Genomic DNA, 26,851 nt, shown 5'->3' with positions numbered 1-26,851 from the left:
AATCGCACGCCATCTGCGCTCCTATGCGCTGCGCTGCAGATCCCATTCATTACAATGAATGGGATCTGCGCTGCGATTCCCAAAAATGCGTGCAGCACGCGATAGCGCAATCGCGCTGCCACGCAGCGCATATGATGGGAACGGTAGAAGGGCTGTCTATGCCCTTCTACCGTTCTTGCGTGTCGCACACTATACGCGCTGCCAAAATGCGGACGGCAGCGCGTATAGTCTGAACGAGGCCTTAGAGATGGTCAGTTAGATGGAAATATTTCTGAGCTTGTGCAAATGGTAATGTTCATTTTATGCAAATGCATAGAGTTTGAAAATGGACCAATATATAGTATACAGTCTAGTCACTAACTGTCCCTCAGAAGAGCTCACAATCTAATCCCTACCAGAGTCCTATGTCTATGTATGTATCGTGTAGTGTATGTATTGTAGTCTAGGGTAAATTTTTAGGGGAGAGCCAATTAACTTCTCTGTATGTTTTTGGGATGTGGGAAGAAACTGGAGTGCCCAGAGGAAACCCACGCAGACACAGGGAGAACATACAAACTCCTTGTAGATGTTGACCTGGCTGGGATTCGAACCGGGGACCCAGCTTTGCAAGGCGAGAGCGCTATCCACTACGCCACCGTGCTATCTCCAAACTACATAAAATTATCATACAATTTGTTTAAACTCAGTATTATTTCTTTCTCACTGACCATCTCTCTGCTTTCCTTTAAAAATCATGATACCATAGCAGCCCGTGATTGCTTTGATTTCACTGACAAAAGATCTATGCTTGAGAGTTGATATTACTACAAGATAAACTCTTATGGCTGAGCTCCTGCTGAAAGCTTACAGTAAATAAATGAGAATTAGTTATGGCTGTGCAAAAGCCATCCCACTCAAATGCATTATGTTTTATGTTATGAAAAAGATTGTTTATTTTTAATTATAGTTCAAGAGTAAAGTAATGGGATTAATGACAGACTTCAGAGAATGATGGGAGTTCTAATTACTTCACATTTAACCCTGCACACCATGGCATAGACCAATGCACACAGTGTGAATCCAGCCTTCTATGTGTCACTTGCTGGTAAAGTGGAGTAACTATACTATACTTCACCAAGGATTCAGACTTACACTGTTGATTTAAGAGTCTAGTACGGACTGAATTGGTATCTGGTGGTTCACTAGTAGGCCAGAAAAAAAACCCTAAAGTCAAGTCAAGCACACATGCTCATTTTTGTTGTTGTTTTTTGTTATGTATTATATTTAACAAAGGAAGTTTTGGTGATGGCTGAATAAAAAGGTGAAAATTTCAAACATGGAGATGACTATTGAGATGCACATAATTCAAAGTTGACATTAAATTTACAGCAATCTTATAAAGATTGAAATGGACCGATCAAATGCTGCAGCAGCACGTGCATTGGATTGGTCCATTGCCAAGTTGCATACATTTGTAAAAAAAAAAAAAAAAAAACCATTACTGTACATTTGCATCAACTCAGAATTATTTGCACATCATTGATCATCCCTGTTTAAACAGCACTTTTTTTTGCAATAAGTAGAAATCATGAAGGAATAGTTGGAGAAATAGTTTTTGTGTTTGGAAGCCAAACAAGAAAGTGGAAAATTCTAGACATCGGAATCCTCTCTAAGGTGGCCACACACGATACACTGAAATGATCTGATTTTATGACAATGTGATAAAAAAAGATCAGATTTCCCGAAAAATAAAGAGCTTTTTTTTTAATCAAGCAATAAATCCGATCGGATTTCCCTTTCTTATTTGATAAAAGTTTATCGGGAATGGTGGATTTTTTTTATCAATTTGTATAAATAATTGAATGGTGTGTGGCAGATTGTTAATTTATTAATATACACGCCCAAGCAATTTTCTCAGAGTTTCCAATCATTTTTATCAAAATTGAGGAAAAAATCAAACAGATACTTAACAAATTGTATTGTGTGTGGCCACCTTTAGTATGCATTTTATCCCTCTTTTTCACCATTAGAGTGCTATTCTGAGTGAATTTAACAGTTTCCTTATTATGCTTGATGTGTTGCCTGTCTTGTGTACACAATTTACAACCTTTATTGACAGGAAGATGTAGGAATGAGAGCAACTAAACATATGTTCGAGTAGGACTAGTTGACAATGAAATGACATCAAGGACCATTAAATATTTTTTAATTTTTACATAATTGTTGTCCCAGTCCATGACATTTTAGATCCAGTTGTAACTAAATTCTTTACAGGTTATTCAGAAAACATAAAGATCTTACCAGGTAGAGACCTGATTAGCCATCCTAGCAACATAATACAGCCAACAAAGAAAACTATAAAGAGTTCAACAACGTAAACATCCTTCAACCTTGTACAGATGATAATTCACTGTTATTTACAACATGTTTTTCCTGGTTGCTTTGGGTGATATGCTGATCAGTCCTGTGTTGAACATCATGATTTGTTGTATGGAGAGGGGAAGAAAAAAACAACAATAATGGAAACCAAGATTTTTTTTAGCTGGTAACTGGGGGGAGGCCATCAGTTTTAGGGAGACTCTTGTACACACTCTAAACTTCACCTGGAATTATCATAATTCATTGTTTCAGATGGTGAAAAGCTAAAATTTGTATGTAGCTTAAAACAGAGTGAACATATATAGGTAGATCACAGCTATAGGGAGAAAATACAAGACATATATCACATTATGCCTAAGGAGAGAAATACAATGCAGCACGTCATATCAAGTTTTCTTCTGCAAGTCTATATAGCTGTAATGACTTAGCCTTTACTCACACAAAGCAAATAAACTACAGCCGCAGAAAGAAAAAAAATGGTGGCTTTTGAAGGGTGGTACAATAGGACCAGCACAGTGAGCGTATGTGACAGAAACATGCAGTAATGATTTATAGACGCCGTACCCTATATTTTCAGAAACTGTTATCTTTTATAAGGACTTGTGTGCCTAGATCATTTGTACAAAATAATGATCTATATCAAATTGGTGTTCTAGAAAGCCTTTTTACTGAAAACATGGATGACAGACAAAGGCATAGACTTGAACTATAAAAATAATTGATAGACACATAAACTTTGTTCTATCCACTTGATATTTTAGTTGTGCTCTAACTTAATTTGTATCTTCTTCTCAGCTATAATAAAAGAAACACCTAAAAAGGATAAGGCTGATAAAGCTGAAAAGAAAGTTCCAACCAAAGGTTAGTAGCTACTACTAGGAAGCAGAATTGAATCTTATGATTACTGTACAGTGTGAGAAACCCTTTAAGACGTAAACACACACACACATAATATATAATCATAAAATGCTGGTATTTGGAAAAATTGTGGCCTAAGGTGGCTGATCAAGTCCAAGCCTTTATTTTTCCATCTCCGCTATAAAGCTGCGTCCACAATCTGGTGGCTTGGAGGAACATGTTTCATTTTCTTTGCTTTGCCTCTTACAATCATTCCAGCAGATGTACACTAATCAAAGCCTTAACAAAATATATTTTTATTTTCTTACTTATTTGCAGAGAAAGAAAAGCCTGAATCAAAAACAAAAGCTGAAAAGAAGGCACCAGGTACATAACTTGACAGCATGCTTCTTAACTGCAATTCATGGATGGTGCAGTTAACCTCTTAGCAAGGGCAAGGCTGCTAACCCGGCTAAGTGTAGAGCCGATCAGATAAGGTTAATTATCAAGAGTTCCCTGGGAAACTCGGCATTGGGCTGTGGGACATATGCTTGCAGGCTGGGGAGGCACAAAGGAATGTGATGCTGCAGTGCACGTAAAAAAGATGGCTGGCAAAGAGTTAAAAAGCATACAGTGCATAAACCCTGTATCAAGGATGGGACAGGGTAGCAAATAACAGGATAAAACCATTAAAAAAACTGTTTAAAAGAGGAGGTAGTGGTGGACTTACCTCCCCAGTAAGTAGAAAGCAAATTGGTTGATTTAATAGTCAATGAAATGTGTTTATACACTCCACAATGCAACACATTTCACAGGATTAAACCTGCTTCATCAGGCAATAATGGGAGCAATAACTAGTTTTGGTCAGTGTAGCTTTCATGCGCCTCTACACCCTGTAGTGCATTTAGAAATGAAATGTAATTAATAAAGCACATTTTCAATATTTTTCCCCTGCAGCCAAGGTAGACCAGACCAGCTGTTGCTTACGGGAAATGCTGCATTTGTGATTTCTACGCATAAAATAAAGGGTGTTTGAAAATGGAATAGAGGGATAACATCCATGGGGAGGAGCCTAGTTCTGCCGTAAACAGAAGGAGGATCTGCTATGCAGGAGGTGGTTGCCCATGGAAAAGCCCAACTGCTTTAGTTACCCAACTCTTGTTATTGCTTTAGCCCATCCACCAATGCATATGCACTGGTTAGTGTAAGTGGCACAAGTTAAACTATACAGAATGAGAAAAACCAAATCTTTTTTTACTGAATGAATATAAAATATATTAAATAGTTCTTTACTGGGCATTTTACTGGATAAAATAGTACGTTTATACTGTTTTTAGTCCCAATCTTGTTCCATACTGATGAATTGCTTTAACCTCCTGAGCGGTATGCCCGACACTGTGCTGGGCATAACGCTCCCTAGAATTACAAGTCCCCCACAAACATTCTAAAAGATTTAATGTCCCCACAAGCTTTAGCTAGAACTAGGCTAGCTAGTATAAGTAGCCAGCACACTCCGATCGCCGCCGATTCCCGATCCAGCCACTTGATACATTACCCCACCTGGCTCCAGCGATCGACGCAGCCTCCCCACACAGCTCCGGTCTCTATTAGTGTTGGGCGAACAGTGTTCGCCACTGTTCGGGTTCTGCAGAACATCACCCTGTTCGGGTGATGTTCGAGTTCGGCCGAACACCTGATGGTGTTCGGCCTTTTAAGTTCGGGTTCGTCCCGAACTACTGAATGGCCGCCGAACAGGGCCGAACAGGGCCCCTGTTCGGCCAAACAGGGCCCTGTTCGCCCGAACATGCCGCAATACGGCCCCCCTATGGGGTCGCAGGCATAAGGGGGGAGCATGCCCCGATCGCGGGGGAAGGGGGGGTCGGAAATTCCCCCCACCCCCTCCGCTAGCGCTCCCCCCTCTGCCCGCTTCCCCATACAAAAGTTTAAGGCAAGTTAAATAGTACTTGGTGGCTGGCACTGGCAGTGGAGTGAGGAGGAGGAGGAGTCCGAGTAGCAGAGTGACGCGTTGAGGCCAGGCAGCGGGCGGTTCAGCGGTAGTACCCTTGTGGTACTTCCGCCCTTTCTCTGACCTCACGTCCTCTGCATACGAGGGTACGCGTCACGCGTACCCTCGTATGCGTCATCACGTAGAGGACGTGAGGTCAGAGAAAGGGCGGAAGTACCACAAGGGTACTACCGCTGAACCGCCTGCTGCCCGGCCTCAACGCGTCACTCTGCTACTCGGACTCCTCCTCACTCCACTGCCAGTGCCAGGCCAGCCACCAAGTACTATTTAACTTGCCTCAAACTTTTTTTATGGGGAAGCGGGCAGAGGGGGGAGCGCTAGCAGAGGGGGTGGGGGGAATTTCCGACCCCCCCGCGATCGGGGCATGCTCCCCCCTTATGCCTGCGACCCCATAGGGCCCCCAAAATGGGCATGTTCGGGGGTCCCATTGACTTCCATTGAGTTCGGCGTTCGGGCTGAACATGCCGAACATCTGGCCCATGTTCGGCCTGTTCGGCCCGAACCCGAACATCCAGGTGTTCGCCCAACACTAGTCTCTATATGGGGAGGATCGGGTCTGTGCATTACGTCATGACGATGTACGATCCTCCTCATAGAGAGACTGGAGCTGTGCAGAGAGACTGCACTGATCGCTGGATCTAGGCTGGGTAAAGTTTAATCGGGGGGAGTGGCGGCGATCAGAGGGTGCCAGCTACTTATGCTAGCTAGCCTAGTGCTAGCTAAAGCTTGTGGGGACATTAAATCTTTTAGAATGTTTGTGGGGGACTCTAGCTTCAAAACCTCCTTAGCGGCGTAACGCTCAGGAGGTTAAATATATTCTAAAAGTTATATGCAAGCCCGACTTCTGGTAGCAGGAATCTACCATAAAAACATCATTTTATTCCTCTGAATCCCACAACCCCCACCTACAGTATATACATCAGTGGTGTAAATATTTCCTTTTAACTCTTGGCAGGACTATTTTGTTAATCAAGTTAGATAATATAAAAAATTGTACGCAATTATACATAATCAACAATTCCTAATTCTCTGCTTGGTAAAATAATTCTGAGTCTTGTGATTGGCATAAAAGTTGCAAGTTTTGAAATTCGGAAATACCGCTCTTAGTTATGCGGCATTCTGTGGAATTCCAATATCTGATCGGAAACTCAGAAAACAAAATTCCGTGTTATTTGGAAGCTCATCCGTACAAGGGGCTCAGAAAAGACTATACACTAGTAAGTAAAGCTTCTAAATATTGAATAGTTATAAAGTATAAACATGTTTGAGTTCCTCTCCATCTGCAATACTGCATTACATGTTATAAGTACACCAGACCTTTTTAATCTAATGTAGCAACATATTTGTATGACCAGCTTTAGTTCATCAGTTATGAGAATGTAGTATATTGAACATATTTTGCTTTTATTTTAACCTCTTGCCGACCGCGTCACGCCAGTAGGCGTGGCCGCGGCGGCAGCCCCAGGACCGCCTAACGCCAATTGGCGTAAAGTCCTGGGGCTCTGTTTTGCAGGAGATCGCGCGCAGGCTGCGCGCGCATCTCCTGCTTGGGGGGCGGAGCTCCGCCCCGCCTTCAGTCTCCGAGCGGCTATTGCCGCTCGGGAGACCGGTAGACGGCGTGGTCGCCGTCTATTTACTTTGTGCAGCGCTGCGATCAGCAGCAGCGCTGCACTGGGGACAGCCGTGTGACACGGCTGTCCCCCTGGGGGACAAGAGAGCGATCGGCTCTCATAGGCAGAAGCCTATGACAGCCGATCGCCGTAATTGGCCGGCTGTGGGGAGGGAGGGAGCGAGGGAGGGAAGGGGTTTAAAGGAAGAGGGTTTTTTTTTAAAAAAAAGGCAACAATAATATTTATTAAAACAAAAATAAACATGGGGGAGCGATCAGACCCCACCAACAGAGAGCTCTGTTGGTGGGGAGAAAAGGGGGGGGGGAATCACTCGTGTGCTATTTTGTGCGGCCCTGCAGCTTGGCCTTAAAGCTGCAGTGGCCTTTTAAACTAAAAATTGCCTGGTCACTAGGGGGGTTTAGCCCTGCAGTCCTCAAGAGGTTAAATTACTTAGTATTCAAGTCAATGCATACTTTAGACAAACTTTTGAGCTGATTTTGTTTTTGGTATGACAACTATTAGTATTTTTTTGTAAACATATTAGAATAATTGCGGCAGTATTTTTTCTTTTTTCTTTTTATAGTCTCACTTTCGTCTGTTTTGTTTTAGTGGCTAAAAAGGCAAAAGCAGAAGAGAAAGATAAAGTAGAAAGGAAACCTGCAGCCAAAAGTTAGTGTATTTTAACTTTTGCAAGACATTTAACTCCTATATAGACAACTGCTGGACTAGTAAAATGAATGTGTACATGTCCTGTAATGTATAATCAGTTTATGGGGTGGGAGAAGCAAAACCCACTTCTGAAAGCGTGTCAAGTAATTGTTGAACATACTTTTGTTCCACTGAGCCCATATATTTAACATTATTTTTAATGCTTATTGGGTTTAAAACTACTGAGAGATGTTATCAAATAATAATTTAAAATAAGGCTGTGTTTAGAAATATGTGACTATTGGAATTTATGAGACTGCATAGTGATAGAATCTTCTTCCATCAAAGGGGTCAGTGACTGTCCCCAGGCATTATTCTTGTTTAAATTCATTGTAAGTGTTTAATCTGATTAATCAAGGGAAGACTAGCAGGAGGGACTTCTGTCACCATTCTGATTGTGCCATACATATAAGGAAAAGGCCTCTTACATCCTCCATCCCAATTTATATTTCAGTGGAGAGCATACATATGAAAGCACCTCATGTAGAAATGGGCGCAAAATCATGGTAATAGAATATCTGTAATTTTACTGATATTCTATTATTCACTTCAGTAGAATATCAGTAATTTTACTGATATTTTACTAAGTCCTAACCTAACCATATTCTCACAGAGAGCTCTCCCTTTTGATGTCTAACACTAACTGATAGTAGGTGCCTAATGCTGGGGATACACGGTACGTTTCTATACCGTGTATCGACCAGCTGATCCAGCCAGCTGATAATATTCAGCTGGCCCGATCAAGCCGCTCGACCTGCGCCCGCTCGATCCCCGCTGATAAGGAAGCGCCGGCGGGGACGAGTGGCAATCGATCCGTGCGCGCGGACGAGCGGGGACGCGGCTGGGGTTGTTCCGGCGGCTAATCGGCCGCCGGATCGACTCGTGTATTCCCAGCATCACACTGGAACTCCTGGTGGGCAGCTAATCTTAACCTCCTCCCGCCTAACCCTTAAGTGCACCATATACAACCCATAGCTTCCACGTCTAAGCCTTAAACCCCCTGTATGCCACCCCAGGCCTACCCTTTAACCCCCCCACTTTACTCTTAACCTCCCCCTTACCTGAGCGTCACCGCAGGCATCAATTAAAAGATTGGCTATCATTCAGCGTTAGGACTCATCTGATATAATATAAGTAGAATATAAGGTGCAGAAGCCACCCGCACTGCAATTTGCAGTGCCAGTGGAACTGGTGTCCAATATGTCCGATGAGACTCATGGCCAAATTTACGCTGAAAGTCGATCTTGTAATGGGCACCTTTGGCGGCGGCAAAATTTACATGATGCCCTGTAGAATATAGCATCCGATGAGTCACAAATTGTGGTGCTTTAATTTCTACTAACCTAAAAACAGCAGTAAAAGTGTTAATATTTTTATTGTTGCTTAAAAGCTTGCCTTTAGCTAAAAGTAACACTAAAAAGGTTGCAAACATGAAAATGTGCTTCTAGCTATCATTATATAGAGCAGTAAATACTGTGATCCACTATTCAGAAAGTGACAAAAGCCAGAATGTAAACAAATAAAATTAAGTGGAATAGATTGGTTTCTAGTCAGTAGTGCTATCATAATTGTAAAATTGTCTGCAGTCCCCTGGTGTTATAATGAGAATTTATTCAAGGACCTCACACTAACAGAAACCAATCCACAGAGTGTTCCAGAATATCAACAATGCATACATTTACAAAGACAAACTCACTCGATTAATACATTGTTGGAATGAAAGTTTGCATTTTAACCACTTAATTACAATACATAATTGTGCAGCTGCAGTGGCATGCTAATTTTCTAGATTGAACTGGTAGTCATTCACTGGGTATTTATAGTTATGTGTTTATCCACATGTGCATTGCATTTCCTCCAAAGGTTTTGTACTTCAGAGCAGACCCACCAAATATGGTAGGATGGGTGTGGAGCTGTGGCTACAGTAGGTTAAATAATTTTAAGCTACCCTCTGGTCAGTACTGCAGTCAGAACCAGATTTACCATAAGGCACTGTAGGCACGTGCCACTGCCTACAGGCACTTGATGATGAAAAGATGGCAAAATCCCCTTCCCTAGTGCCTTCCTCTCTCCTTTCCTGTGCAGAGTCCTGAGGAGAGTGTAAATGAGAGGTTACTCACCATTTTCTCAGCATTCCATTAATCAGATCTTCTTTCAGTGGGAGGAATTACTGGGCCCGGCTTCAATATACTTACATTATTGGTTTTATCTCAATTTAAAATACTGTCATGTCACTACAATTGTTAAACTTAAAGAGTAACTGCCAGGCTGCAAAAGCTAATTTAAACCTCTATTCTCCTGTGTTAAACAGTTTAGAAGGAAGCCAAAAAGGCAATACTGAAGTTAAAAATGTCTCTTACTTTGATGTTTGCTGAACAGCAAGGCTCTGTATTCCTAAGCTCCTAAGGAGGCCGGCAGGATGCATAACAGATACTGCAAAGTATTCTGGGGCTGCTTCTTCTCCACAGTGCACTCCCTTGGTCCTCCCCTTCATTTCCCTATCCCGCCCTAAGGCTGCTTTCACAGTGGGAAGTTACAGGCTCATGTTACAGCAGCTTGTAACAGCAGCCTAAACTCACAGCACTGAAAAATCAATGTGTTGTTCACAGGGCACATGTTCGGTTAGAGTATACTGCGTGAGTCCGCTATTGTTCCTAGCCACATGGCTAATTAATATTCACTGCACAGTAGTGTTGTCCGGATCATTAACCATTAGGATTTTTGATCCTGATCTTTTTTGTGAGTCGAATTATCAGGAAGCATGGAAAGGGAGGATATGACATCACAATTGGCTTCATACAAGACAGACAAACATGGAACCTGCCATGAGCTGTCAGGAGCATCATTCTCTGCAAATACTATATAAAAATTCAGTGAAATCCAAACATGGACAGTGAAATGCATATGTAATGTAAGTACAGCCAATATTTAGCTACTGATATATGTGTTTTTTTTCTCTGAGACCCTATGCCTAACAGCTCATCTTTAAGGATTATCTAATTCTCCTCAAATCAGTACACACTACAGCTAGCACATTCTCAATATAGGCATATTGCAGCAGCTTTTTCTGTATATGCTAGAGAGACATGCCAGTATTTTAAAAAGGGTTAAAAAGAACCTGAAATGAGATAGATATGGAGGCTGCCATCTTCACACCCTTATAAACAATGCCAGTTGCCCTGCTGTCATGCTGAGCTACAGATTCGAGATCTGCAAGCTTATTCTGGACCAGTGACTTAAAATATTACAGGCAGAGTATCAGCACAGAAGTCAGACAACTGGCATTGTTAATAAGCGAGTGAAGATGTCAGCCTCTGTATACCTCTAACTTCAGGTGCCCTTTAAACTCAGTAAGCATTTACATTGCATTATGATCAGGCACCATATTGAGACATTTTAAGGACACCAAAGCAAATGAGTAATACTACCATTAAATGACAATGAGGTAAAATAGTAACAAGTACCCATTGAAGCACTCCTTCACTGTTCTTGCCTTTGTCATAATCATTGCTGTCATTATATGTTTGTTTCAGTAAGTGCAAAAGAAAAGGCAGAAATAAAGGAAAAGCCTGCAAAGAAAGCTCTCACCAAAGGTAAAGTGTTTTTATTCTGTCCACAAACTACATTTACCTTTTCCTTTTATCATGAAGTACAAAGCAGATTGCATATTAAAGTGCAGCTCCTGCCCATACAATGATTTATAGTCTCATATGATTCTGTTACATTGCAGAAGTAGCAAAGTCTCTTCAAAAGGAGAAAACTGACAAAAAGACTCCAGCTAAAGGTAAATGATTATTCGTTTCCATTATCACTCTGTCGCTAATCATTAAAGGGAATCTCCACTTTTATTAAAAATTGCTACTAAAGGTTACCACTATTTGTACAATTTTTAGTCAACAGACATATTTTCAGATTGTTCCGATCAAAAGAAAATATTCTATACTCAATCTACAATGTTAAAGGATCCAAAACCTGTTGCAAGTGTATGTAAGAAATATTCTGTCTATATGAAAATGTATCTAAACAAAATACTATCCTTCACTAAAAATTGTACAATAATGGGCAACATGATATATCAGTGCTTCATCATGTAGCAAGCCAGCTGCCCAGAATCTTTCTATTTTGCTGCATGAGTGTTAAGCTGCACAAAGCAGGAGCTTCTTACCTATTGTTCACACCAGGGGCCATATGCAACTCACTTTTTCTCCTTAGTTTTCTCCTAGGTGATATTTTCACAACTTGTCATAAAATGCATTTTCATCCACCAGTAGGCAAGAAAATACTAAGAATAAATTTGATAGCACTTTTTCACCAAGTTTTGGGTACATTTTCAATTGTAAAATGCTGAAAAGTTAGTTTAAAGAGAAGATAAAAATATCACCTAGGAGATAACTCAGTTGAAAAAGTTAATTGCATATGGGCCCAGGAGTGGAAGCAAAGCTGCACACTCATTTCACAGCCTGATAGGAAGTGTGTGGAATCATTTTGTTTTACATGCTAAGTAAAGTTTCATTTACAGCCTTCAAAATAATATGGTACTGTAGATAGACAGATACTTTTGGAAATGCAGAAAAATCCACAGACAAGAAGATCCCCTCTTGTTGGCATATCTTATAATGATCTAACATGATCGATTGTGCTATTTGAGCTATTTGCCTTGATAAAGAGACCCACCGTGGGCAGGGCCGGCGCAATAATAAAGGCAAGGGACCAATTTCCTTGGGGCCATAGTGTCCTAAACATACCCATATTCCGCATTAACTGATGCTAAACAAAAATACTTTGCTGCCCTGATCGGATCCCAAGCCTCCAACCCTTGGCGCCTCTTCACCACCTTCAACTCCCTCCTTAACCCCACCACTCCTCCCCCCACCTCCGCCCTCTCAGCCACTGATCTGTCCACCCACTTTACTGACAAAATTGCCAGCATCTGATGGGAAATCTCATGCCTCCACTCCACCACTTCTTCCTCTCCCACCTATACCTCTCCCCCACCCCACCCACCACTCACTGCCTTTACTCCTATCACAGAGGATGAAGTCAGCCATCTCCTAGCCACTTCTCCTGCCACCTCCAGCCCCCTAGACCCTGTGCCATCCAACTGCCTCCGTCCTCACTTCCCTGTTCTGGCTCCTGTCCTCACCTCTCTGTTTAACCTCTCCCTCTCCACGGCCACCTTCCCCTCTGACTTCAAACAGGCCACTGTACTTCCCCCTCACTAGACCCCTCACTTCCATCCAGCTACCGCCCTATCTCTCTACTCCCTTTTGCATCTAAACTCCTGGAGCGTCTAGTCCACCAACGTATGACCCATTACCTTGACTCCAACTCCCTGTTTGACCCTCTACAATCAGGATTTCGGCCAGCCAACTCCACCGAGACTGCCCTCACCAAGGTCGTCAATGACCTCACGCTTGCCAAGGCCAAAGGAAAATACACTATCCTTCTCCTCCTAGACCTCTCATCAGCATTCAACACTGTCGATCACTCCCTGCTACTCCAGTCCCTGCAATCTGTGGGTATCCAAGACCTTGCCCTAGCATGGTTCTCCTTCTACCTCTCAAATCACTCCTTCAAGACCTCCTTCAATGGTTCCTCCTCAACCTCCATCCCACTTTCAGTTGGGATGGAGGTTGACCAAGGCTCTGTTCTTGGTCCCCTGCTGTTCTCCATTTACACCGCCTCCATCGGAAAACTCATATCCTCTCTGGGTTTCAACTATCACCTATATGCAGATGACACCCAGATATACCTCCATACCACTGACCTCTCCACCACCACCATGGAGAAGGTATCCTCTGGTCTCTGGGCTATTTCATCCTGGATGTCTGCCAGGTTCCTAAAATTAAACCTGGATAAGACTGAACTCCTAATCTTCCCACCCCGTGCAGCCTCACCCCCCACTGACCTCTACGTTACTGTCAATGGCACAATCATTCATCCAACCACACAAGCCCGCTGCCTGGGTGTCACCCTGGACTCGGCCCTCTCCTTCACCTCCCACATCCAAACCGTAGCTAGGGCCTGCTATTTCCACCTACGCAACATCTCCAAGATCCGGCCTTTCCTGACCCCAGACACTGCCAAACTCCTTGTCCATGCCCTCATCATCACCCGCCTGGACTACTGCAACTCCCTCCTGTCAGGCCTCCCTCAAAACCGCATAGCCCCCCTACAATGCATCAAGAACGCAGCAGCCAGACTCATCTACTCCTCCCACCGCTCTGTCTCCACGATTCCCCTACACAAATCCCTTTATTGGCTTCCAATTCACTTCAGAATTAGCTTCAAGGTCCTATGTTTGGCCTACAAATCCATACACAAGTCCTGCCTAAGCTACATCTCTGACCTGGTCAGCAGATATACACCTGGCCGCCCACTTCGCTCCTCCAACAACCTCCTCTTAACCACCCCACGCATCTCGCACTCCCATGCACGACTGCAGGACTTCACTAGAGCTGCCCCCATCCTGTGGAACTCTCTCCCACTGCCCATCAGGCTCGCTCCCACCTTCAACACCTTCAAAGAGAGTTTGTGTGTGTGTGTGTGTGTATATACATATATATATATATATATATATATATATATATATATATATACCCATAGATTTCAATAATTGTGAAAACATTAGTATTCCTATTCCCAGTATTTTTCATGATTTTTCATTTTTAGTGGCATTCTCATTTGTGCTAAAAATTTAACACTTTTGCAGAAAAATGATGGTGTTGATGAAATTTGAAAAAAAAAATGATGAAAAACTAAATGGCAATATTCACTCATCACTATTTACAAATAAGAATGCAAAAATAGATGACATTACTGTTGTAACAAGTAAGTGTAAATCTGCACTAAAAACCCACTGATAAATCAGCTAATTAACAAGTTGGAATAGTTTCATACGGACTACTAAAAAATGATGCTGCTGAAAGGAAAAAGGAAAGAACATAATTGTCTGATAGAACTGAAATTTATATTTCTTTACTACAGTACATGCCAAAATACGTTCTGTGGTTATTATTTTGCTAATTAATATTCCTTTTGCTTGATTTCAGAAGTAAAAGAGAAGACTAAAGCTGAGAAAAAAACTGCTGCCAAAAGTACATATTTTAGAACATTTTTTAAAAGCTTACTTAACACCCACAGTGGTTGGTTTACTGATATTTAAGAACAGTAGAAAGCATATGCAAACCACCAAAAATAGTGGTTCACATCTGCTTTCTTATTCTTAAAAGTGTCAATTAAGATGGCAAAGGTTTGCAATGTATCGAGTAGTGTATATATGGTAGTCTAGGGCCAATTTTAGAGGGAAGCCAATGAACTCATCTATATGTTTTTGGGGTGTGGGAGGGAACCAAAATGCCCAGAGGAAACCCACGCAGACATGGGGAGAACATACAGACTCCATGCAGCTATTGCCCTGGTTGCACTGTGCTGCCTAAGTTTAAAATAGAACTTCACAATAAATCATTGTCTTTGGATGGAGTGGGAAAGGGCTGTAGCAAAAAAATAAGCTGATATTTGGTGCAAAATTATTTTTTAAAATTAACCACTTACTGCATCCCATGCAGTACATCTATACCCTGGGAAACGTCATCTGAAGTCCTTAGGGACGTAGATATTTGTCAATCACCGCTGAGCTCCCACTCGCTCGTGCTTTCTCCCATGCTCGCTCCCCCATGGATCCTCACCACAGCCGGCTAGAGGGGATATCAGTGAATGAGAACGCAGTTCCCATTTATTAATCTAAGTCCACGTTTCAGTGATAGCCGGCATCAATGAGATGCCTGCAGTCATAGTAGTAATGGAAGTAATACATACACACATTTCTTCCTATTAGCAAACTAATAGTACGCTCAGAAAGGTGATTGAGGATATCTTGTGGCCAAATTATAAAATTATACCTACATACATTTATTTTAATAAATGTACATACACATACATTTCAATTTAACCCCTTACCTCCCACACTCTCCCATAGTTACCCAAATAAAACTTTTGCATACAAAAATTACAATACATAAATAGTAACCTTAGGGACTGAACTTTTGTTTTTAAATATGTATGTCAAGAGGGAAAATTACTGTTATTTTTGAAAATATGGGCTTTTTATTAGTGATGGATGCAAAACTGAAAAAATGCACCTTTATTTCCAAATAAAATATTGGCGACATACATTGTACTAGGGAAATATTTTAAATGTTGCAATATCTGGGACAAATGAGCAAATAAAATGTGTGGGTTTTATCCACAGTAGAATGTTTTTAATGTTAAAACTATAATGGCCAAATTCTGAGAATTAAATAATTATTTCCATTTTATTGTATTATTCTCATTAAAATGCATTTAGAAAAAAATAATTCTTAGCAAAATGTACCAACCAAAGAAAGCCTAAATGGTGGCAAAAAAACCCAAAACAAACTATAAATCATTTTGTTGGGATTAGTAGTGATAAAAGTTATTAGCGAATCCAAGGGAGGAGAGCTGAAAGGTGAAAATTGCTCTGGTGCTCAAGGGGATAAACTCCTCAGTGGACAATTGGTTAAAATACTATTTTGCGTGCAATAGATTTGGTTGGATTGTTTCTGTCTTTATACACCGCAAATTCCAGTTTTATAGAAAAAATAAAAAAAACAGATTACTTAAGGAGCAAGGTGGGAATTTTGGAGCTGTGAACTGTTGACAGGGCTGCAAACAAAGTGCATTTTGAGCACCCTCTCAGGTTTGGAAATTCACTCTTGGCTGCAAATTGAAATTAAAAAAAAAAAAAAACATTTAATTTAAAAAGAAAAATATTTGTGCTGTACTGATTTGTGTTCATGGTAATTTCATATTGAAAGTGAAATTTCTCTTTAACCACTTCCCGACCGCCGTATATACAATTGGCGGCCGGGAAGTGCACCCCGCAAGGACCGCCGTATAGACAAATGGCGGCGGTCCTTGTAGGGGCATGGGCGGAGCGATCGCGTCATCCGTGATGCGATCCTCCACCTCCGCCTGGCGCCGCTCACCCGCCGCAACATCCCGCCGGCCATACGGAAGCGCTGGCGGGATGTTAACCCGACGATCGCCGCATACAAAGTGTATAATACACTTTGTAATGTTTACAAAGTGTATTATACAGGCTGCCTCCTGCCCTGGTGGTCCCAGTGTCCGAGGGACCACCAGGGCAGGCTGAAGCCACCCTAGTCTGCACCAAGCACACTGATTAACCCCCCCACTGCCCCAGATCGCCCACAGCACCCCCATCAGAACCAGACCCCTGTTTGCACCCAATCACCCCCCTAATCACCCATCAATCACTCCCTGTCACTATCTGTCAACGCTATTTTTTTTATCCCCCCCCTCTGCCCCCTGCTCCCTGCATCCCCCCCCCTCCATGTACTGTATGCATCTATCCCCCCTGATCACCTGTCAATCACCTGTCAATCACCTGTCAATCACCCATCAATCACCCCCTGTCACTGCCACCCATCAATCAGCCCCTAACCTGCCGCTTGCGGGCAATCTGATCACCCCCCCACACCAATAGATCGCCCGCAGATCCGACATCAGATCACCTCCCAAATCCATTGTTTACATCTATTCTCTCCTCTAAACACCCACTAATTACCCATCAATCACCCATCAATCACCCCCTATCACCACCTGTCACTTTTACCTATCAGATCAGACCCTAATCTGCCACTTGCGGGCACCCAATCACCCGCCCACATGCTCAGATTGCCCTCTGACCCCCCCTTATCAATTCACCAGTGCATTAATTACATCTGTTCTTCCCTGTAATAACCCACTGATCACCCATCAATCACCCCCTGTCACCCCCTGTCACTGCCACCCATCAATCAGCCCCTAACCTGCCACTTGCGGGCAATCTGATCACCCACCCACACCATTAGATCGCCCGCAAACCCGCCGTCAGATTACCTCCGAAATGTATTGTTTACATCTGTTATCTTCTCTAAACACCCACTAATTACCCATCAGACACCCATCAATTACCCCCTATCACCACCTGTCACTGTTACCTATCAGATCAGACCCTAATCTGTCCCTTGCGGGCACCCAATCACCCGCCCACATGCTCAGATTGCCCTCAGACCCCCCCCCTTATCAATTAATTACATCTGTCCTTCCCTGTAATAACCCACTGATCACCTGTCAATCACCTGACAATCACCTATCACCCATCAATCACCCCCTGTCACTGCCACCCAACAATCAGCCCCTAACCTGCCCCTTGCGGGCAATCTGATCACCCACCCACACCAATAGATCGCCCGCAGATCCGACATCAGATCACCACCCAAGCGCAGCGTTTACATCTATTCTCTCCTCTAAACACCCACTAATTACCCATCAGTCACCCATCAATCACCCCCTATCACCACCTGTCACTGTTACCCATCAGATCAGACCCTAATCTGCCCCTTTGTGGGCACCCAATCACCCGCCTACACGCTCAGATTGCCCTCAGACCCCCCCCTTATCAATTCGCCAGGGCATTATTTACATCTGTCCTTCCCTGTAATAACCCACTGATCACCTGTCAATCACCTGTCAATCACCCATCAATCACCCCCTGTCACTGCCACCCATCAATCACCCCCTGTCACTGCCACCCATCAATCAGCCCCTAACCTCCCCCTTGCGGGCAAACTGATCACCCACCCACACCAATAGATCGCCCGCAGATCCGACATCAGATCACCACCCAAGCGCAGTGTTTCCATCTATTCTCTCCTCTAAACACCCACTAATTACCCATCAATCACCCATCAATCACCCCCTATCACCACCTGTCACTGTTACCCATCAGATCAGACCCTAATCTGCCCCTTGCGGGCACTGAATCACCCTCCTACACGCTCAGATTGCCCTCAGACCCCCCTTATCAATTCGCCAGTGCAATATTTACATCTGTTCTCCCCTGTAATAACCCACTGATTACCTGTCAATCACCTATCAATCACCCATCAATCATCCCCTGTCACTGCCACCCATCAATCACCCCCTGTCACTGCCACCCATCAATCACCCGCTGTCACTGCCACCCATCAATCAGCCCCTAACCTGCCCCTTGCGGGCAATCTGATCACCCACCCACACCAATAGATCGCCCGCAGATCCGACGTCCGATCACCTCCCAAGTGCAGTGTTTACATATGTTCTCTACCCTAAACACCCACTAATTACCCATCAATCACCCCCTGTCACTGCTACCTATCAGATTAGACCCCTATCTGCCTCTAGGGCACTCAATCACCCGCCCACACCCTCAGAATGCCCTCAGACCCCAGCCCTGATCACCTCGCCAGTGCATTGCTTGCATCTATTCCCCCCTCTAATCACACCTTGAGACACCCATCAATCACCTCCTGTCACCCCCTAGCACACCTACCCATCAGATCAGGCCCTAATTTGCCCCGTGTGGGCTCCTGATCACTCGGCCAAACCCTCAGATCCCCCTCAGACCCCCTTCCGATCACCTCCCCAGTGCATTGATTGCATCTATTTTCCCCTCTAACCACCCCCTGAGACACCCATCAATCACCTCCTGTCACCCCCCTAGCACTCCTATCCATCAGATCAGGCCCAATACAACCTGTCATCTAAAAGGCCACCCTGCTTATGACCAGTTCCACAAATTCGCCCCCTCATAGACCACCTGTCATCAAAATTTGCAGATGCTTATACCCCTGAACAGTCATTTTGAGACATTTGGTTTCCAGACTACTCACGGTTTTGGGCCCGTAAAATGCCAGGGCGGTATAGGAACCCCACAAGTGACCCCATTTTAGAAAAAAAGACACCCCAAGGTATTCTGTTAGGTGTATGACGAGTTCATAGAAGATTTTATTTTTTGTCGCAAGTTAGCGGAAAATGACACTTTGTGAAAAAAAACAATTAAAATCAATTTCCGCTAACTTGTGACAAAAAAATAAAAATTTCTATGAACTCACCATACTCCTAACGGAATACCTTGGGGTGTCTTCTTTCTAAAATGGGGTCATTAGTGGGGTTCCTATACTGCCCTGGCATTTTAGGGGCCCTAAACCGTGAGGAGTAGTCTTGAAACAAAAATGACCTGTGAAATCCTAAAGGTACTCATTGGACTTTGGGCCCCTTAGCGCAGTTAGGGTGCAAAAAAGTGCCACACATGTGGTATCGTCGTACTCGGGAGCAGTAGTACAATGTGTTTTGAGGTGTATTTTTACACATACCCATGCTAGGTGGGAGAAATACCTCTGTAAATGACAATCTTTTGATTTTTTTACACACAATTGTCCATTTACAGGGTTATTTCTCCCACCCAGCATGGGTATGTGTAAAAATACACCCCAAAACACATTGTACCACTTCTCCCGAGTACGGCGATACCACATGTGTGGCACTTTTTTGCACCCTAACTGCGCTAAGGGGCCCAACGTCTAATGAGTACCTTTAGGATTTCACAGGTCATTTTGAGAAATTTTGTTTCAAGACTACTCCTCACGGTTTAGGGCCCCTAAAATGCCAGGACAGTATAGGAACCCCACAAATGACTCCATTTTAGAAAGAAGACACCCCAAGGTATTCTGTTAGTAGTACGGTGAGTTCATAGAAGATTTTATTTTTTGTCACAAGTTAGCGGAAATTGATTTTTATTGGTTTTTTTCACAAAGTGTCATTTTCCGCTAACTTGTGACAAAAAATAAAATCTTCTATGAACTCACCGTACTACTAAGGGAATACCTTGGGGTGTCTTCTTTCTAAAATGGGGTCATTTGTGGGGTTCCTATACTGTCCTGGCATTTTAGGGGCCCTAAACCGTGAGGAGTAGTCTTGAAACAAAATTTCTCAAAATGACCTGTGAAATCCTAAAGGTACTCATTGGACTTTGGGCCCCTTAGCGCAGTTAGGGTGCAAAAAAGTGCCACACATGTGGTATCGCTGTACTCAGGAGAAGTAGTATAATGTGTTTTGGGGTGTATTTGTACACATACCCATGCTGAGTGGGAGAAAGATCTCTGTAAATGGACAATTGTGTGTAAAAAAAATTAACAAATTGTCATTTACAGAGATATTTCTCCCACCCAGCATGGGTATGTGTAAAAATACACCCCAAAACACATTATACTACTTCTCCTAAGTACGGCAATACCACATGTGTGGCACTTTTTTGCAGCCTAACTGCGCTAAGGGACCCAAAGTCCAATGAGCACCTTTAGGCTTTACAGTAGTGCTTACAAATAAGCACCCCCCAAAATGCGAGGACAGTAAACACACCCCACAAATGACCCCATTTTGGAAAGTAGACACTTCAAGGTATTCAGAGAGGGGCATGGTGAGTCCGTGGCAGATTTCATTTTTTTTTGTCGCAAGTTAGAAGAAATGGAAACTTTTTTTTTTTTTTTGTCACAAAGTGTCATTTTCCGCTTACTTGTGACAAAAATTAATATCTTCTATGAACTCACTATGCCTCTCAGTGAATACTTTGGGATGTCTTCTTTCCAAAATGGGGTCATTTGGGGGGTATTTATACTATCCTGGAATTCTAGCCCCTCATGAAACATGTCAGGTGGTCAGAAAAGTCATAGATGCTTGAAAATGGGAAAATTCACTTTTTGCACCATAGTTTGTAAACGCTATAACTTTTACCCAAACCAATAAATATACACTGAATGGTTTTTTTTTTTATCAAAAACATGTTTGTCCACATTTTTCGCGCTGCATGTATACAGAAATTTTACTTTATTTGAAAAATGTCAGCACAGAAAGTTAAAAAAAATCATTTTTTGCCAAAATTCATGTCTTTTTTGATGAATATAATAAAAAGTAAAAATCGCAGGAGCAATCAAATAGCACCAAAAGAAAGCTTTATTAGTGACAAGAAAAGGAGCCAAAATTCATTTAGGTGGTATGTTGTATGAGCGAGCAATAAACCGTGAAAGCTGCAGTGGTCTGAATGGAAAAAAGTGGCCGGTCCTTAAAGGGAACCAGAGAGGAATGCTACGTTGAAATAGAAAAAAGATTGTATACATACCAGGGGCTTCCTCTAGCCCCATAAGCCTGAATCACTCCCACGCCGCCATCCTCCACTTCCTGGATCCGCCGGTACCGGGCCCGTCATTTCCGGCGGACGCGGCCAATTGTCCGCATCACAGGGGCTCCCTCCATACCCGTACGCATGCGGCTGCGCAGTAGGCAGCCGCACGCGTACCTGTATGGAGGGAGCCCCCTGTGATGCGGAGAATTGGCCGCGTCCGCCGGCCGACTTGCCGACTCGCGGCAATGACGGGACCCGGTACCGGCGGTTCCAGCAAGTGGAGGACGGCGGCGTGGGAGCGATCCAGGCGTATGGGGCTGGAGGAAGCCCCAGGTATGTATACAAGCTTTTCTTCGTCCTCTCTGGTTCCCTTTAAGGGGTAGAAAGCCCTAGGTCCTCAAGTGGTTAAAGACCTGCTTGCCAGAAGAAAAAATGCACTCAGAATGTGTTCAAAATAGTCTCTATAAAACAAAGTTTCCTAATCACTTATAGCAAAAAAAAAAAATGGAAAAAACGCAGCAAGCATTTTGGAGTGTTAAATTTAATGAGGCGCATCACACTGCATAGCAGTAACTATGCCAAACAACTCCTAGACCGCTAATGACAATGATTTTTTTAATGCAACATATCTGTAACACTGCTTAGCAATTAAAAAAATCATCATAAATAATTACAGAACTATTCATGACCTACGGTAAAATTGCCATAGGTTAGTGAAAATACCCAATGTATGTTAAAGGGTGGCTGTTTGATCAAATGTCTTGAAGTGTCTAACAAAAATTAAATAACTGGAGCTTTAGCTGAACATTTGTTACAAATATTTAAAATGTAAGATTTTTTTTTTCAATATGACTATGCATTGAACAGTTATTGTTAAAATACATATATATGTCTTTGTTAATTACTCTTTCAAAAAACTTTCAGTAACTGCAAAAGAAGAACCTGAAAAAGTGGCGAAACCTGCTAAAAAAGCAAAAGGTTCGTTTTTTCTCATTATTACATACTCAGCTAGCAATAATGGGCACAGGACAGAGAAAGTTTGAGGACGCCTGGAGGAAGAGTCAGAGAGGACAAGAGGGAGAGAAAAAAAGATGTGAAAACAGAAGTAGCATGTGAAGAAGAGATTGTGAAGAAAAAAAAAAGTTGATGAGGGAGGTAGTAGATAAAGAGGTGGGCAGAGAGAGTGGTGGCATTATTTCTAGACAAAACACCAAAAGCAGTCTATACTGCTCAAACTGCAATTTTTATAATCATATATTGAATCAACATATATACATATTAGTTAATGCTGGCCCATACGTAACGTCCAGCGCTGCGTAATATGTTGGTGCTTTATAAATACAATAAATAATAATAAGTATTTCATACAGTACATTACAGCTCTAGCATAGGTCATGATACAGCTGTAATGTACAGTATGGTCTACTTATAGAGTATTGTGATTACCAGTGCTGGTACCTGCAAATATACATGTAATCTGGAGATACATTATTTTGTTTTGGCTTTTTATCAATCCTGTGCCTGTTCTATCTCACTTACCCTTTTGTTAATGACTGCACTGACCAAGTATTCGTTGCTGTGGACAACATCATCTCTGGTACTTATTGACACCTGCATATTAATTAGTGGCACACCATAATTATGCATACATAATTTTCAAGCCTGTTCAAGTTTATTTATATATATATTTTTAAAAACTTAATACACTCAATGAATATGACATGTTCAAGTAGCCCCTAGACCCTACTAAAGTTTACCCTGTGATATGTGAATAATGTGCAAAATCAGACCTCAAAAAGAAGATCTCACAATGTACCAGAAGTATCGAGATAACAAATTATTCCAACTTTATTAATCCAATATATTTCAATTACATATAAGACAAAAGACCCACAATGAGAAAAAAAACACAGACAAGGGACACAAAGGGTTAAAAATCCCCCAATAATGTGTGGGGATTGGTGAGTGCACAATAAATGCATCTGGAGTGAATAAAAAGGAGGGAGGAAAAATTTGTTGTATGATATATAAATATATAATCATATAAAAAGCTCAGGGAATAGGCGTATAAATACAGGTACTGCAGTTAAAACGTGCTAGGGTGCTTATTAAGTGATCAATAATAAAGTGCTAACAGTGTATAAACATTCACAATGCTGATAAATCCAGCGATCCTCAAAATCCTATTTAGCCACAACAGTAAGGCTCCAGTGTAAACAGTCCTATAAGCATCCGAGCACTATAGTGTGGTACAAGGAAATTTGAAAAAACGTACCTGCGCACTCCCTAACCCCATAACACCGCAGCCGCCTTAAAGCTTCTTCAAAGACCACCTGGTACCTCATGTTTCACTGTGGATTTATTATGCCTGTACAGTCTTGCTTTCTGTTTGTACTGTATAGATTGTACACCCTAGCACTTTAGCACTGCTACTAGTACCTGTATTTATACGCCTATTCCATGAGCTTTTTATATGATTATATATTTACAGTATATAATACAACACATTTTTCATCCCTCCTTACGATTCTCTCCAGATGCATTTATTGTGCAGCCACCAATCCCCACATATTATTGGGGGATTTTTTAACCCTTTGTTTCCCTTGTCTGTGGTTTTTCCCATTGTGGGTCTTTTGTCTTATAAGTAATTGAAATATATTGGATTAATAAAGTTGATATCATTTGTTATCTTGATACGTCTGGTGCATTGTGAGGTCTTTTCTTTTTGAGCTATGAGTTTGTTGCTTTTGGTCTAGATATGCACATTCATATACACTGTTAATTGATTGTAGCTGTGCTCTCTGCATATTCTATAGTGAAATGTAAATAATGTGCAATCTACAACTAGTCTCCTTAAGTTAGTTATTGTTTTATTAGGTTGGTTTGTTTTTCCTTTTTAATAATGTAGCTAACAACCTTTATGCCTCATTTTTTTGCCTACCTATATCATGCCATATGATTTTGAATGAGGATTAATGTATATTTTCTCCAAATGCCGGTATATGGATGAATAGCTTCTGCATAACTTTTACAATGTTTGTAGAAATAGTAAATGAATAAGATTACAATGACTATTATTGGCTTTATTACTGAGGATTGTAAATAGCAGACTGTAATGCCTGATAAAGTGAGCCTAATTTTAGCTGTTTCAACTGTTTGCATTAATTGCTAGTACAGTGAGTCCAACTGAAAGATCTTCGGAAGCTGTATTATCTGCTTATAATGTACAGTGATGTAACTGTGACTAGCAGGAAAACAAATGTTGAAAAACAATTTTAAAAAATAGCCAAATGTTCTGTAAGGAAGGAAGGAATCATTCCAAAATTAAGTATAGTATTGTATTGTTTTATTTTTTTTTATAAAGGTTATTTTTGAAATGTAAAATGTAAATTGTACTCTTAAATATTATTGTGTGGACAGCTATGACTAAGACCATTTCACACAGGATATTTAGGTGAAGTAACTATGGTGATCACTAAGTATAATCACCTACTGCTGTGAATAGTTTCTATTACAATAGTGACTCATCACCAACTAGTCACTAGTGCTACAAACTTATGCTGTTACTGGCTACTCCATAAACAAATTTGAGTCTATTTGCCGATAATAGTCTCCACAACTCCATTGTCACAATGTAGCATGTGTGTGACATGAATTTTTTTAGCCCCTCTCCCTCCAAGTAGTTACAAATAGTAACATTGACATACTTATTCTGTAAATCAAAAGGCTAAGCATTATGGCTCTATAGCTCTGACATTTGGGCAGACTCTAAGTCTGCCTGGGCAGTATCTTCATTATAAATGAGATCTTGGACATTCTGAAGGGTTGATAGTAAAAACTACACTTTCAGATTGATGCCAAAAAATAATTGTGCAAAATTGAGCAGGTTTCTAGTGTACAGTACAACCCATCTAAAGATTTTTTTCAAATTAAGCTTTTAAAACACTTTTATATGAAGTAAATCTGATACTCCCTTCACTAAAATAACCCAAGGTTTGCAGTACATTTAGTATACTTGTTACCTACTAAACAGTAAAGGTGCTTCATATTTTAGCATGAGCATCCAGTGTGCAAATATCTCTAGATCAATCATCATGACACTCTGATAATGATTAGCTTTCTGAGTTAAAATTGTTGCCTCTTCTCAGTATTTCCATTGTCTGCTAACCTGATCATATTATATATTTGTAAAAAAAATCTGCTATCAAGCATGCGGTCAGTTTTAAATACATAACTTCAATGATTATTTGTGCCTTTCACACTTTTAGATGACAAGAAAACAAAGGTCTCTCCTGCAGAAGTCAAGTCTAAAAAAGAAGGAAAAGCCAAGGTTTTAGATGCCAAACCAACTAAAGATGTAAAAGAAGTCAAAGTGGTAGAAGTCAGCAAGAGTAAGGCTAAGGCCAAAGAAGAAGAGAAGACTAAAGCACAAGCCAAAGCCAAGTTGCCAGGTAACTTTCCCCAAAAGAGTGCCGCTGAAGATTATCCACATGGAGCAGATCTGAGGGAGCCTCACTGTTTGAATAATTTAAAATCATATATTGGGCAAATTTCTATGTGATTTAGTGATAATTGCATAGTGCAAGACCTTTTGTGTGGTAACTTACTATTAAAGCTTTAATTCAGTTAGGTTTTTTTTTTTTTTAAATGCATTTTTTATGATTGCAGTTATCAAAAAAAACAAAAAACAAAACAAAAAAAACAAAACCAAACTGTGTTTTAGACGTTCCACTGCAAAAAACATTGCAATACAAAAATACAAAGTTAAGGTCGAGAACTGTCTGTGACAACTAAGCCTGCACCAATATCAGCCTGCAGCTCTCTTACATGTGACACTTCCTGCTGTGTCTCAATCAGTAATTTGAGCAACTAGCAAGGTCACGTGTCCTTGGTAGTAGCATGGTCACTGGAAGAGGGATGGCTAAATGCAATTCTCATCGCAGTTATATCACCCTGATGACTTAAGTTCCGTACACATTGCTGACTGATGTCACCCGTCGGGGATCAGTACCCGAACCCTTGGGCGACATCGCTGGCTCAACACTGACAGATATGAAGTCAGTAGTGTAGCTGATGACGTGCTCTGTTGCTATCTGGGGGGCAGAGGGAGTACAGAGTTGTGTGTACGTGATGTCATGCAATGGGAAGTGGAGTGTAAGGACAATGGAGTTGCTGTGTAGATTGCTTGCAGAGAAGCAGTCGGGGGTCCCTGTACACACGCATGGCTATTGGCTGAGACAATTGTTATCCGCCACCTCAGATGACTTTGGTCATGCATGTGTATGG

General features: G+C 41.8%; 1 protein-coding gene across 50 annotated transcripts in view; it reads left to right on the top strand.

Annotated features, from left to right (window-relative positions):
* LOC137503854 (titin homolog) overlaps positions 1–26,851 on the top strand; it is a 1,065,379-nt gene that overhangs the window by 283,490 nt on the left and 755,038 nt on the right. For 49 of the 50 annotated variants that reach the window (XM_068231415.1, XM_068231409.1, XM_068231432.1 and 46 more), the window contains 8 exons: positions 3,154–3,219; positions 3,535–3,582; positions 7,441–7,500; positions 11,073–11,132; positions 11,270–11,323; positions 14,592–14,636; positions 22,490–22,543; positions 25,834–26,016. In XM_068231415.1, coding sequence (XP_068087516.1) covers positions 3,154–3,219; positions 3,535–3,582; positions 7,441–7,500; positions 11,073–11,132; positions 11,270–11,323; positions 14,592–14,636; positions 22,490–22,543; positions 25,834–26,016 — 570 coding nt within the window. The remainder of the gene's footprint in view (positions 1–3,153; positions 3,220–3,534; positions 3,583–7,440; positions 7,501–11,072; positions 11,133–11,269; positions 11,324–14,591; positions 14,637–22,489; positions 22,544–25,833; positions 26,017–26,851) is intronic. The other variant, XM_068231435.1, reaches the window with a different exon arrangement.

Source organism: Hyperolius riggenbachi, chromosome 4 (assembly GCF_040937935.1).
Source record: "Hyperolius riggenbachi isolate aHypRig1 chromosome 4, aHypRig1.pri, whole genome shotgun sequence".
Taxonomy (NCBI): domain Eukaryota; kingdom Metazoa; phylum Chordata; class Amphibia; order Anura; family Hyperoliidae; genus Hyperolius; species Hyperolius riggenbachi.
Note: the sequence above shows the minus strand (reverse complement) of the source record. Positions and strands in the feature narration are given on the sequence as shown.